Genomic DNA, 14,435 nt, shown 5'->3' with positions numbered 1-14,435 from the left:
ACAAATCTTGTACAAATTCAGTTTCAATATTTAGACTGTAGTTTTGTAATAACTGCTAGTCCACAGTTTCAGGCCCAGGAATCATCTTGTGTTAAACTGTTCTTATACACAGTAATATGCTGTACAGTATAATTACACTCTTCTATGTACTGTCTGCAGATCGTGAATAAAGCATCCTGGGAGAGGGGTTTTGCTCATGGCAGTGTTTATAAGACCGAGCTGATAGACCTTGATGAAAAGATCAGAAAGGGTGATGACTGCATGGTTTTTGGCGTTAAGCCTAATGATCCAAGAAAAACTGATAAATTGGACGATGATGGACTTCCTTACATTGGAGCTGTTATAAACTATGGCGATCCGTATTACAGCTACCTTAACCTTAATAGTGGGGAGTGTTTTATTGTATACTACAAGTAAGTAAATGGTTTTGAACAGTCTGAATAATGAACAAGTAACTTTATTCTTTTGTAGTTTTGCAGCATTCCATGTGGTTTTCTGGTATGTAAAAATGTCGTCAGTGATCCAAACATACTTGTATTTTCATGATTACGATTTATATACACTACTGGAGGTAGGTTTTAGAACATCCGAGTTTTCCTTCAAATTTAATCAACTGAAATGCAATGAATGACCGAAAATGGTTAAAAAGTTAGCAGTAACATGCCAGAGTTTTAAATTTTAAATTTTAGGTTAGCAAAAACTGAAAAAAAGGGAAATTTTAGAATATTACAAATGGATCTTCTTCAGGGAACAAGTAATATGTTACAACCTACAGATGTTCTGTAGCAATTAAAGTTAAGTAAGCCTTGCAAACAATTTGCACAGGTGTCCCAACTTCTATTGATTACTTAAAAACCCCTCTGGCTTTCTTAAACCAGAGTTGGAACAGACTGTGTTACTACACCCTCCAAAGTGCTACTTGGACAATGTTACACTGCAGGTAGTTGTAAATTCCAGTGATAATGGCAAAAAATGGCAATTAACAAACGGCATGAGGCAGAGCGTTATTACCTTTTGAAGTATTGGGCCTTTCATTTAGAGAAGTTGCAAAAAAAAAAAAAAAAATCAAAGTGCCAGTGAGTCCAGTGGTGTCCTACACAATCCAAAGGCAATTGGAACCTGGAAGAAACTCTCTCTTGATAGTAAGAGATCTGGTAGACCCAAAGTCACAAGCCAATCAGAAGACAAGTTTCTGAGGGTTACCAGCTTGCGTGACAGGCACCTCACAGCACAACAGTTTCAAGCATATCATAACAGTGGTTGAAAAAAGCAAGTATCAGTTTCAAAGTGAAGAGGAGACTTTGTGCTGCAGGTTTGACGGGGCGAGTGACATTAAGAAAGCCATTCCTTAGAGGACAAAATAGGGCCTTCAAATACCTGCTGTGGACTACTGCAGACAGGAAAAGGACAGGAAAGTCGTATGGACTGATGAATCAAAATTTGAAATCTTTGGTTCATCACCCAGGCTGTTTGTATTCCATTCTATTTCTGTTGTTCATTTCACGTGTTGACAAAGGTTTGAAAATACTTGAAATTTAAATTATGCACATAGTCACTATTTGCATTGATATTTGTGAATTTAACTCTCAAACCATGCTTAAATATGAAACCGTGTACATTGTAATGCATGCTAGCATCATGCTGGCTGGTTAAGGTTAAAGGGAAGACTGATATGTAGCAAGACCTATTAATTATTTCACAGATTTCTTGTAAAAAAAACATTTTTACTTGTTAACATATATTTGGTTTACATTCTGATAAATATCACCATACATAGATGGATTTTCTGCTTTAATGCATATCTAATACTTTTTGAAGATTCATTAATACTGCTTATTGAAAGTTGCCTTTCAATTTGTAATTCACACTGCTTTTATTTTCCATCTTGAAGGAGCAAAGAGAGCTGTGTTGTGGACAGCATTAAAGTATGCAGCAACGAAAGTGGCACTGGCAAATTTAAACGTGTCTGCATCACCACCAGAGTGCCCCGCAACCCAACCATTGGTGACAAGTTTGCTAGCCGTCATGGACAAAAAGGTATCCTTAGTCGACTGTGGCCCACAGAGGATATGCCTTTTACAGAGAGTGGCATGGTGCCCGATATCCTCTTCAACCCTCATGGCTTCCCATCTCGTATGACAATCGGCATGCTTATCGAGAGCATGGCAGGCAAGTCGGCAGCTTTACATGGACTGAGCCATGATGCCACCCCTTTCACCTTCAATGAGGACAACTCCGCCCTAGACTATTTTGGAGAGATGATGAAAGCAGCCGGATACAACTTTTATGGCACAGAACGGATGTACAGTGGCATCAGTGGTGTGGAATTGGAGGCAGATATTTTCATTGGCATTGTATATTATCAGCGTCTCCGTCACATGGTCTCTGACAAATTTCAGGTGAGGACTACTGGTGCAAGAGATAAGGTCACAAACCAACCAGTTGGAGGAAGAAATATTCAGGGAGGCATCCGATTTGGGGAAATGGAGCGGGATGCTCTTCTTGCACATGGCACCTCCTTCCTACTTCATGATCGTCTTTTTAACTGCTCTGACCGCTCAGTAGCCCATGTCTGTATAGAATGTGGAAGCCTGCTGTCTCCATTATTGGAGAAACCTCCACCTCACTGGTCAGCCACACGACACAGAAAATATATCTGCACCCTCTGTAAGAAAAGTGAATCTGTTGAAGTGGTGTCTGTACCTTATGTTTTCCGTTATTTTGTAGCTGAATTGGCTGCAATGAATATCAAAGTCAAACTTGACGTGAAATAGGAATTCGAACTGGTCAAGACTGAAAATGAACATTTCATTAGAAATGAATGGGAATGGCTGTCATTTTTTATTTGGTTAATTAATTAGCGGATTGAATTTTTCACTTTTCTGAACAGTGAAGAATTTATTTCTAAGTTGTTCAGCATATGATAATGGACTGTAAGTGCCAGTGTATCCAGGAGAAGTTTTGCTCAACAGCTTTCATGAAGATATGTGCCTTGAAATTTGCAGGTACAGTATGAATAGTTACATTTCCATCAGGGTTACTTTATTTAGTGCAAGTACAAATCAATGTACTGACGATAAAAATGTAATTGGAAGCAAAGTCCTTGACCGTTAAGTCAGACTCAGTCAACGCTGAATTCTTTCAACCATTCTTAAACACATTTTCATGCATGTTTAAAGCTTTATAAAAAAATATAAATGTATTATATGTAAAATATAAAGATTAAATGTATTTAATCTTCAAACAAAACATGCAAGCTGTATGTCTATATGTAGATAAAAGTGCAATTGCATATTGTGTGTGAACTGTGAAAGCAGGTACACGACACAATGGATCAATGAATGCTAAAATAAGTGTCAGCGCAAGCTGTATTTTTGAAGAATCTGATTACTATATAATGTTATAGTAAACTACTAGATTTTATATGTTGGTTTATTTACAAAATGTAATAGTTTTGAATTAAATATTTATTTTAAATAAGTATTTACCTACTTGTTCAATTACATTTCTTATTGTGAATCTACATATTCAAGACAACCTTGCCTTAACTTCTACTTTTCCTTATGTTGATCAAATCATTTGTTTTATTTTACATTAAGTATTTTTTCTAAAGCAAGGTCAAAAATTTCTCCTATTAAATCAATAATAATGTAGGTTGATTATTATGTAACAAAAAAGAAGACCTAATATTCTTCATGTAGTTATTATTTTCTGGCAGTAAAATCTGAATATTACAGAAGAGTGATAAATATATCTTGTAACCATTTTATTCTTAGATGGATATGTCATCTGGGATTACATTAGAATGGTGCAAATGGCCCAGTTTTAAGGTTTGTTTAAATTATTTTCACACTTCAAGTTTGGAGATGATTAGTTACTTTGTTTCAGTTTCCAGTTCGGTTTCGTAACACACAACAGATTTTCAAGTGAAATGGAAATAACAATAAACACACCGTGGGCACGTCATGGATGTCTTTCTTTAAATAAAAACGATGGGGGAAATTATCATGAAGTATCGGCCTCCACATTTGCTGTAATGTTGTGGTTTATTTAGCAAAACAACTCTGAATAGAAAGCGTATTGTGTTAATATTAGCAGTGGGCATGAAAATGATTCTTCACATGCGACAAATGACACGTTTCATCAAGGCGACTACAGGAAAGGGGGCAACTGTGTTGAGGACAAACGGTGATAGCTTCAGTTTCATTTAGACATTAGATGTATGGGGTGAAGTTCATTTCATTGTACAGTAGGTTTGTTGCATATCTCCAGCTTAATGTCACTACTTTCTAGGTTATATTGAATCATATGTCTGTCTTTAGGCCGGTAAATACTTGTTAATAATGTTCACTTTAAAATGTTTAACATTTACTACACAGTATCAAAATTAATGGAGCGATTTGCTTTGAGAAGATATCGACTTGTATGCACCACTCTTGTGGGGTACAATTAAGGGTTTGATCATTGGTTGCAGAGAACAACACCTCAAAATGTGGTTTGATTGACCTGATCACAAGGGAGTATTTATTTAACGTGGTCAACTGATATCCAGTCACGAGAGAGATAGAGAGAGGATGAGCCTCAGTCTGGGGCTAGGCGTGTTCTGAATGACTGGTACTTGTGCAACCTGCTATAGGTGAACTTCTAAGTGTGGATTTATTTCTATGCTGAGATTACATAATTATAGCCCAGAAATGGTGTAGTGTGATGACAATGGCTTTTTTTTAACACTTTTGTTCCCATAATGCACAGTATTCTCTGTACTTGAATTGGTCTTGTGCTGAATCGCATTTATACCTCAACGTGAATCACTGCAGGGTTTGCTTGGTACTGCACGTTTGGTCCAATTGCTGTGGTCTGCACTGGAGTGCAATTGGGATTTTTGACATCTGCCTAAACACACCAGACTAGAGGAAAAAATGCTCTGGAATACAAAAAAAAAGAGCTCCTAAAGAACTTACCAAGAACAAAAAGTGCATTTAAAATTTCATTAATATTAGACACAAAAAACATTGTATTGCCTCTAAATGTTTACATATGAAAACAGAACTCGTACCCGCTAATGGTACGGTACTCAAATGTGGCACTTGGTGCCATGGCCCACCTGCCAAGTTGTTTTGCCTGCCTAAGGAAAAGTCATCCCAGATGGAGGATCGCAGGAATCGTGGGAGAGAGGGGTCCTTTCATCGGATTGGCTGGCCCAGCACTGTTTCAGCTGTGGAATGGCCAAATGGGGGAGGCAGCTTGAAGGATGAGGTCTCCAGGACTCTATACAAATACAAATCTTATTATGGGATATATCATCTACTGTTAAATTCTGCTCTGTACTTCTAAAATTTATATATATTTTTTTTTTTATTTCTTACTATATTGAGAAATTGTTCTGTGTACTGTACTGTATTGTATTGACCCCCTTCTTTTGACACCCACTGCACGCCCAATCTACCTGGAAAGGGGTCTCTCTCTGAACTGCCTTTCCCAAAGTTTCTTCCATTTTTCCCTACTAGGTTTTTTTTGGAGTTTTTCCTTGTCTTCTTAGAGAGTCAAGGCTGGGGGGCTGTCAAGAGGCAGGGCCTGTTAAAGCCCATTGCGGCACTTCCTGTGTGATTTTGGGCTATACAAAAATAAACTGTATTGTATTGTAATGCGTTTAACGTCCATAAAACCACCACAAATAGCAACTCCACAGACGGGAACAGAGGCTAAACCCTCGCAGGAAGTTGAAGCCTAACTAGATATTGACAAATCCACCTCTACACATGGCATTGGCTCCCCAGGCTTCTCCATCAAGGGTGGTATCTCCAACTCTGGCATTGCTTCATGGGAAGTACCCTAGATGGCTGTGGTGTGTCTCACAAACAACTGACAGAGTGCCACAAAGTTGGAGTTTGTTCTACAAGAGGAGAGTCGCCTAAATGAGATTTTGAGTTTTGTTTGCTTGTATGAACCAATTTAACTGTTTATAGTATTCAGACATTTTAGACACATGAGATTCAGTGCACAAAAGGGTAGACCACCTAAAGACTCTGCCGTACTAACACTGCTCTGTGTGGCAATGCCACATTGTGTTGAAAATATTAAATTCACTGGATAGTTTAGGAGTGCTTTGGCTAACACACCTCTTTAATGTTGTGTGGAAGGTGGAGAGTGTGAGTTGGGACAGGCACAGTGGGCTGGCACTCCATCTTTAAAAAAAGAGGTGCAAGTAGCTTTGTTCTAGTTACCAAGAGATCACACTCCTCACTGTTATACTTGCTAATAACAGTACTGGAGAATGAAGATGTGCTGCATGTTGATTATTACATTCAAGTAAGAATTTTATTGTACTCTGTACGTGTGCCATTAATTACCCTAGAAACCTATAAGCTTGGCCAATTTCTAATCATTTTTATGCCTCGGTTAACCATTACAGTTCATAACATCTGAAAACAACGACTTCCTCTTTTGGCTGCACCCATTAGGGGTCACCACAGCGTATCATCTTTTTCCATATCTTCCTGTCCTCTGCATCTTGCTCTCACACCCTTCATGTCTTCTCTCACCACATCCATAAACCCTTCTCTTAGGCCTTCCTCTTTTCCTCTTCCCTGGCAGCTCTATCCTTAGCACCCTTCTCCCAATATACCCAGTGTCTCTTCTCTGCACATGTCCAAATCAACGCAGTCTCACCTCCCTGACTTTCTCCAAGGCCGTTCAACCTGCGCTGACCCTCTTAATGTTCTCGTTCCTAATCCTATCCATCCTTGTCACACCCAATGCAAATCTTAGCATCTTTAACTCTGCCACCTCCACCTCTGTCTCTCACCAACATGAGGCAATTGCTCACATCATAGGCCTACAAGTAGCTAGCCTTTTAATCTACATGGTAATTCAAATGTGTGGAAAAGGCCGCATGTCAGAAAGTTCTGGGAGGTTATAGCCGAGAACCACTTTCCTGAAAGTTTTTGGCTACCACATTTTAGAACGTTAACATCAACATTTGAAGTGCTGTGTAGCTGCATATTACCATTTGTCTGACCACTAGGTAGCTACCAACTGCCAATTCCAACCTGAAGGCACACTGCCATAGTTCTGTACAAATTGGCAACTGCAGCCAAGTACAGAGTTGTGGGAGTAACTTTTGGGGTCAGTAAGACCACTGTCCATTACTCTGTTTAGACATTACAGTATGCATGGCCGTTCAAAAGAGAATAAACGTGATGAAAATCCTGTCATACGATAACCCAGGGCTGGATTATGATCCTCATGGGCGCCTGTGTCACTGCATGAATACAAAGAGCTCCTTAGCAGAATGTTGATCACACTTAACAATGCAGCACATGGGCAGCCTGCTGTTTAACGTGTGTGGAGAGTCAAGCGGGTGGGCTCGGGATTCTCCATTGGTGATCTCGGCACATGATGGGAGGATTTTGATTGGTGAAAAGACCCCTTAACATCATGGTGCCGCTTTCCTATCAAAAACATTTATACTACATTTTTTCATAACATTTCAAGCAATCTGCTAAAACTAAATGGAGAAAAGTCTTATCAGTATTTGTAAAATGCAACCATTTTCATCAACATGCATTTTCAAGCATTAAAGCATTTTTTACATAAAGTCTTTTTGGATGCAAACTCATCTTCATTTGATAGTTAAACAGGGCTGTGCTTATTGTGAAAATTTAAATGGCTAAACTCCATGTGTATAATAAAATTAGTTAATTTAATTAAACCCTAATTTTGTTAAATGGTGCGACTCAAACCACCTACACCTCAACACCAGCAAATCCAAGGAGCTGGTGGTGGATTTTAGGAGGCCCAGACCCCTCATGGACCCCGTGATCATCAAAGGTGACTGTGTGCAGACCTATAAATACCTGGGAGTGCAGCTGGATGATAAATTAGACTGGACTGCCAATACTGATGCGCTGTGCAAGAAAGGACAGAGCCAGTTATACTACCTTAGAAGGCTGGCGTCCTTCAACATCTGCAATAAGATGCTGCAGATGTTCTATCAGACAGTTGTGGCGAGCGGCCTCTTCGACGCCTCACGCCTGGACAAACTGGTGATCAATGCAGGCTCTATTGTTGGCATGGAGCTGGACAGTTTAACATCTGTGGCAGAGCGAAGGGCGCTCAGCAGGCTCCTATCAATTATGGAGAATCCACTGCATCCACTTAATAGTATCATCTTCAGACAGAGGAGCAGCTTCAGCGACAGACTGCTGTCACTGTCCTGCTCCACTGACACACTGAGGAGATCGTTCCTTCCCCAAACTATGCGACTCTTCAATTCCACCCGGGGGGGTAAACGTTAACATTTAACATTATACAAAGTTATTGTCTTTTTTTCACCTGCATTATTATCATTCTTTAATTTAATATTATTTATTGTATCAGTATGCTGCTGCTGAAGAATGTGAATTTCCCATTGGGATTAATAAAGTATCTATCTATCTATCTATCTATCTATCTATCTATCTATCTATCTATCTATCTATCTGTCTATCTAAAATGTTTTAAGACAATAGAAGGCCAGTATCCAGTACCTGCAGGAGACAAAGCAAGTTGTTTAGAAAATTTATTACAACAACAAATTTTTTTTTCCATTATTCAATTTTCCTTCATTTAAAAGATTACAAAAATTCCATGTAATGGTGATCAGTTGAGATGGGTCTAACTGCAGCCTGCAATACCTATGACTTGGGTCAGGTTAATGGCCACAACGTCAGTCATGAAACAACCTTTGTGTCGGACAACCCTCCCACAACCGTAAACTTAACCACGGTATAATGTGATAGGCGTTTCGTGATGTTGGGATGTTGCTTGACTGACCTCATAGATACTATGGTCTGCAATTACACTCCATTGGATCAATTTAAGCTTAATTTTTCTATTTACCACACCCTGCTTTATACTTAAACACACACACGTTTTCAGTTTGACTGTTTCTTGTTTATAATGTTCAGAATCTTAGGGACATCAAGTACAGAGTTTATTAAATATGGAGGACTGATGAGTTCTTCCTTGAATTTCTTGTCAGATGTGCACAGCCAGATGGTTGCTTTAAAGCCTGCATTGATTCCCCCTTGAATATCTGTATCGAAGGAGTCCCCAACCATTACACAACAACTAGGTTTTACATCCAAGATTTCACAACATGTGAGGAATATTGAAGCGGCAGGCTTTTGTTCTTTATAATCTCCTCCTATCACCACAGCATCAAACCACGCCTCGGCTCCAACAGCATTTACCTTCTCTCTCTGTGTCTGTGTATCTCCATTAGTAAGCAGTAGTAATTTATATACTTTTCGAAGTTCAACTAACATGTTCCTCGCAGGTTCTGCAATGGCTAGGTGCTGTAAACGTGTGAATTTCCACATAAGATAGCATTCCTCAGCCAATGACCTACTGGCTCCAGTACCTTTAACTTCTTGTATGGCTTCTTCCCAATGTGATATTCTTAAATCATCTATAGTCGTCTTGGAGGGGTCAAATTCTTCCTTTAGGAGTTTGACAGAGAATTTTCTACAAATATCTGCAGCATTGTTTTCAGCACCAAGTCTTGACTGGAGAAGTTCAGTCACCTTTTGAATAAAACAAAATAGTTAGAGATAACATATACTGTAGTGTTACACAAACGCCGGCACAGTGGTAGCACTGCTACCTTGCAGTAAGAAGACCAGGGCTCACGTGCCACGTGTTCCACAGTCCTGAGATATGCAGATTTAAATGAACTGGCACTGCTAAATTGGACCATTTGTGGGTGTTCACCCTGAGATGGACTGGCACCCTCTCCAGACGATGTTCCTACTTTGTGACATACAATAATTCATTTCATTTTTGAAGCCTGCTTTATCCTATCCTAGCAAGCATAGGGGGTGAGGGAGGAACAATCCCTGGACAGGATGCCATTTTTAACCTGATAATTTATGAATTGTTTAAACATTATGTCAATACAAGTTGGTGGGAAAGGTTCTATCCTAACAGGCACCATATGTTATTGAGGCAAATAAACACAAGGCTCCAAATTGACCCGCTGTTAATCAATGTAACTGGCGTATCTTTGATATTTGGAATCAAACAGGAAAATTCAGAAAAAAACAACACTAATATGAGGGTAACATTCAAATCCCATAAAAAGCTGGGGTTTGAACCCAGGAAACGGTGGGCCAAGAATGCTAACTACTGTAACACTTTACATTTACTTCATCAGTATGGAATAATTTCTTTAAAATGCAGTTTAGTTGCATGGGGTCACACTGTCAATCAGGGGAGCTCCTATAAAAAGGATTTTGAAAAACGGTCAGTATACAGCAGGGATGTGCAAAGTCATTCCTGGAGGGCCGCAGTGGCTGCAGGCTTTTGTTCCAACCCAATTGCTTAATAAGAAGCACTAATTGCTCTAGAAACACTTCTGCTTCATTTTAGTTATCTCCCTCGTTAAGATTTTGAACCCTTATTGCTTATTTAAGTCTTAAACAACTGCATTCTTGGTTTTTAATTGCTCCTTATTAGCAATAAGATGCAAATGACAAAAGAAACCAGCAGTTATCCATTTTGCTTGTTACCCTTTACACCTGTGTGTATTTATCATGCACTATTTGGTTTAATTAAATACTTGGAAGGAAAGAGAAGACAAAAAAGTCAAGGATTGAGAATTACCCATCCGTTTTACACTTCAAAATATTTGGATATCTTTAGAATGGAAAAAAAAATCTAGGATTTGAGAATGACTTGACATAGCAGAATTAAAGCACTAAAAAGCCATGAAATGTAATTATTGGCAAGGATTGTTTTCTAATTAAACAACTGGGTTGGAATAAAAACCCGCGGCCACTGCGGCCCTCCAGGAATGGCTTTGCACGCCCCTGGTATACAGTATTCTGCTAGGATTATGAACCCGAATCATTTGTCTATATTATATTTGTGAACTACCCACATTAATTTAATAACAGGCTCGTGCATAATAAACTGTGATATTAAAGAGCCTGGAGTATCGCGGACTCTGCCGTATTTACCACCTGTACTGCTAATTCCCACGTATTTGCCACGGATGCCAATGTATTCCGTGAAAGTTTAAACCAGGGGTAGGCAACGTCGGTCCTGGAGTGCCACAGTATGTGCAGGTTTTTGTTCCAACCCAGTTCCTTAACGAGAACTCAATTATTGCTGATGAAGCACATATTGCTTAAGTGACATTTTAATGCTTCATTTTAGTGGTCTCGCTTGTTAAGGTTCTCCAACATTAATTGCTTATTTCAATCTTAAACTGCTGCATTCAGTGTTTTAATTGCTCCTTATTAGCAATAAGATGTAAAAGACAAAGCAGCCAGCAGTTCTCCAGCTAGCTTTTTTCCAATTACATCTGTGTGTGTTCATCATGCACTGTTTGATTTAATAAAACACTTAATAGAAAAATGTGACAGACTGAAAATGATCTGTTTTAGGCTTCAAATCATTTGGATGATATCCTTGGAAAGGAAAAAAATCTACGATATAAAAGCCTTACATTGCACAGATTAACAAGCCATAAAATTAAATAAGGTCTGAGATTGGCAATGATTGGTTTCTAATTAAGCAATTGGGTTGAATGAAAACCTGTAGCCACTGCGGCTCACCAGGACCGACATTGCCTACCCGTTTTACATCTTATTGCTAATAAGGAGCAATTAAAACACTGAATGCAGCAGTTTAAGATTGAAATAAGCAATTAAGGTTGGAGAACCTTAACAAGCGAGACCACTAAAATGAAGCATTAAAATGTCACTTAAGCAATATGTGCTTCATCAGCAATAATTGAGTTCTCGTTAAGGAACTGGATTGGAACAAAAACCTGCACATACTGTGGCACTCCAGGACCGACGTTGCCTACCCCTGGTTTAAACTATGAAATGTTTTGGGTATTTAAAGGATATCCCACTGCACTTTTTTTTTCTTAGTTTTACAATCACATCTAAGAGGACTCTTATTATAATATGTAGTGGATTCCTTTAAAAATGAACAATAAATCATAATAATGATTACTTCAGCTCCGAGAATAAACCCGTAAGCGTCAGTCCAGGCTAAAGACGTTCTTTAAATAAGCAAGATACGCTTAACAAACCTAGCGATTAAATGGTCGTTGTGGACACCAAAGTGACAGTTTGCGCTACTGTAACTGCTTTTAAAAGGTGTTTTCGGTTAAGTGCTTAAAACAATTTCAACAGCATTCCCCTTCGCCTCAATAATGCGGATGGCGGCACATCCACGTCACCGACCTCCCAGTCCTTCCACGACGCCTTCCGTCACGTCACGACGCACAAACTCCTGAACGCACCTTTTCCAATGCAAGCACTCCAACTCCTGCAGTGTCAATCAGTGTGTTGTCCAAATCAAACATAATTGCTTTAACTGTGCTGCACTCGTGGCTTTCCATGTCTAAATAATAAGAGTTAAAAGAAACGATTTATTCAGACCGATAGACACCATTCACACCGGTGCGCCGTAATTGCGGAAGTCACCGAGCTCGTGCAAATGCCCAGACTCGCCAAGGAGCATTCGGGGAAATGTAGTGTACCTACAAATGCCCCACCTCGGCAAGGAGCATTCTGGGAAATGTAGTGTACCCAGCAGCCTAGGCATGCAGTTAGTATTCTATTACCTGCATCGGATAGTAAGCCGTATGCGTCTGCTCCGTTTCTGATCCTCTTTAACATTCCAACATTTCCCTGATCACTACATTTTACTTCTTCCTTGCAGCCATCTTATTTCTGCCATTCTGGGGTGGACATTTGGTTATGTAGAGTGGGCAGCTAAATTTAGTATGAGAAGTAGTCAACAGCATCCGAGAACTTTCTCTGTGTGTATGTCACCACAACGTGTAATACACAAAACATAAACATATTCTGATAAAACATGAACGTTGTAAATACACAACAGAGACTCCGGCGATGTTTTTATTCCGCTGTGTAGCATTTGTCACATCACGTAGCCCTGCAGTGACTTGTTTTGAAGAGGGTCCAACTGCGGTGTCATGCATGTGAGGGCGTGGCTTGCGCATCAGAAGCGACGTACTAATCATAGGCCAGTCAAAACTCGATCTAGGCAGCGAAAGCGAAGAGGAAAGAAATGTACGCGTATATTATAACTTTAGAAATATCACGCGAAACACGTCCCCACTTTAGGTTTATGCTATATCTAAATCAACTTATTTAATGACGTTTGATTGTTTCTGGGGCATTCAGGTACATCACGCTATACGATTCATTTCATCATCGCTTGAATTCTGTTTTGTGTCACATCCTCATAAGATGCGTTCGTTCTTCCGTGCCTTTAGTTGCATTTGTGAAAGTTAATTGTGTATGAAAATATATGAATATTTTAGCGCTGCTGCTGAGTGCCAGAGTGGATCCTTTTTGCGCTTTACATGGCTCTTGTAAGTGGCTCGCTGTGGTGAATTTCCCATTGGGATTAATAAACTATCTATCTATCTGTCTATCTATAAGGACAGCTCGCCGTCCTTTGCTGCACTGGTTGGAGCTCCGTTTTATAGGCGCTCATTTGAATGATAGAATATCAGCTCATGACATGGGTCAAAAGGATGACCTTCGGAGCGAATTAAATTAATTGTCCTTGATTATGCTAATAGACCGCATCTCGAATATCTACGTGGCATTGCACATAATCTACAGCTTCAAGTGTAACTTGCTTTCACCTTTTTATACGTTCAATCATTGCCTTTATCTAATAAATTTTCTGTAATTTTGTTGCGTTTGCCTTTATTCGCTGCGCCCAATTGACGTCACCCTTTTGAAGCACTCCTTTATTTATGCGCGCAGTTATTCGGCGCTCAATTGAGGTCGCCCTTTTGAAGATCGCTTTTATTTATGTGCGCTTTTATTCACCGCGCCCAATTGAGGTCGCCCTTTTGAAGGTCGCCTTTATGTGCGCGCCCTTATTGACGGATACCCAACTTTGCTGGACCATTGGGCGCTCGGCCGGTAATGTGGTTGTGATTTTCATTCGTGTTATTTGACATGGTGCAGCGACGAAGTCAATGACTTCGATCGGCAAATCTGACATTGGCTCCATGTCAAATAGTCCCACAATGTGACATCAGCTTAAGAAGTGACAGTTTGTATGATACCGTACGTGTCACGCCTTTGGATCAATGAATCTTGGGTTCAATTTCTGGAATGGAACCCTCTGGCGGACTCCTGTCATTGTGAACCACATCTTCTGCCCAATCTTGAAATCGAGGACAACTCTCGTTGTCTAATCGGCAAATCGCTTAAAAGAGGTTTCTGTCTTTAATTGACTCTCTTCTTCTAACTGATCAGCTCGTCCTGAGTTTGAAGTTAATATGTTCTGATAAACTTAGTAGGGAAGAATTGGTGGATTCAAGAGAGAGAGGAGATTAGGTTTATGGCTATCCTGGCATTCAAAGTGGGGGCAATCCCATGACAAGTGGTAGT

At 39.6% G+C, this 14,435-nt stretch overlaps 2 protein-coding genes across 2 annotated transcripts in view; one reads left to right on the top strand and one right to left on the bottom strand.

Moving 5' to 3' along the window:
- Window positions 1-3,483, top strand: part of polr1b (RNA polymerase I subunit B) — a 36,624-nt gene extending 33,141 nt beyond the window's left edge. Inside the window, exons 14-15 of the mRNA XM_028820417.2 lie at window positions 160-413; window positions 1,892-3,483. Of these exons, the coding sequence (XP_028676250.1) occupies window positions 160-413; window positions 1,892-2,774 (1,137 nt within the window). The 3' untranslated portion in view covers window positions 2,775-3,483. The remainder of the gene's footprint in view (window positions 1-159; window positions 414-1,891) is intronic.
- A 5,079-nt stretch (window positions 3,484-8,562) lies between these two features.
- On the bottom strand, window positions 8,563-12,503 carry nanp (N-acetylneuraminic acid phosphatase). The gene is made up of 2 exons (XM_028820264.2): window positions 12,299-12,503; window positions 8,563-9,566 (listed from the first exon to the last, which is right to left on the bottom strand). Exons 1-2 carry the CDS (start codon window positions 12,395-12,397, stop codon window positions 8,916-8,918), a joined length of 750 nt encoding a protein of 249 aa, XP_028676097.1. The 5' UTR covers window positions 12,398-12,503; the 3' UTR covers window positions 8,563-8,915.
- Window positions 12,504-14,435: the final 1,932 nt, after the last annotated feature.

The sequence above is a fragment of the Erpetoichthys calabaricus genome, chromosome 15 (genome assembly GCF_900747795.2).
Source record: "Erpetoichthys calabaricus chromosome 15, fErpCal1.3, whole genome shotgun sequence".
In the NCBI taxonomy this organism is placed as follows: domain Eukaryota; kingdom Metazoa; phylum Chordata; class Cladistia; order Polypteriformes; family Polypteridae; genus Erpetoichthys; species Erpetoichthys calabaricus.
Note: the sequence above shows the minus strand (reverse complement) of the source record. Positions and strands in the feature narration are given on the sequence as shown.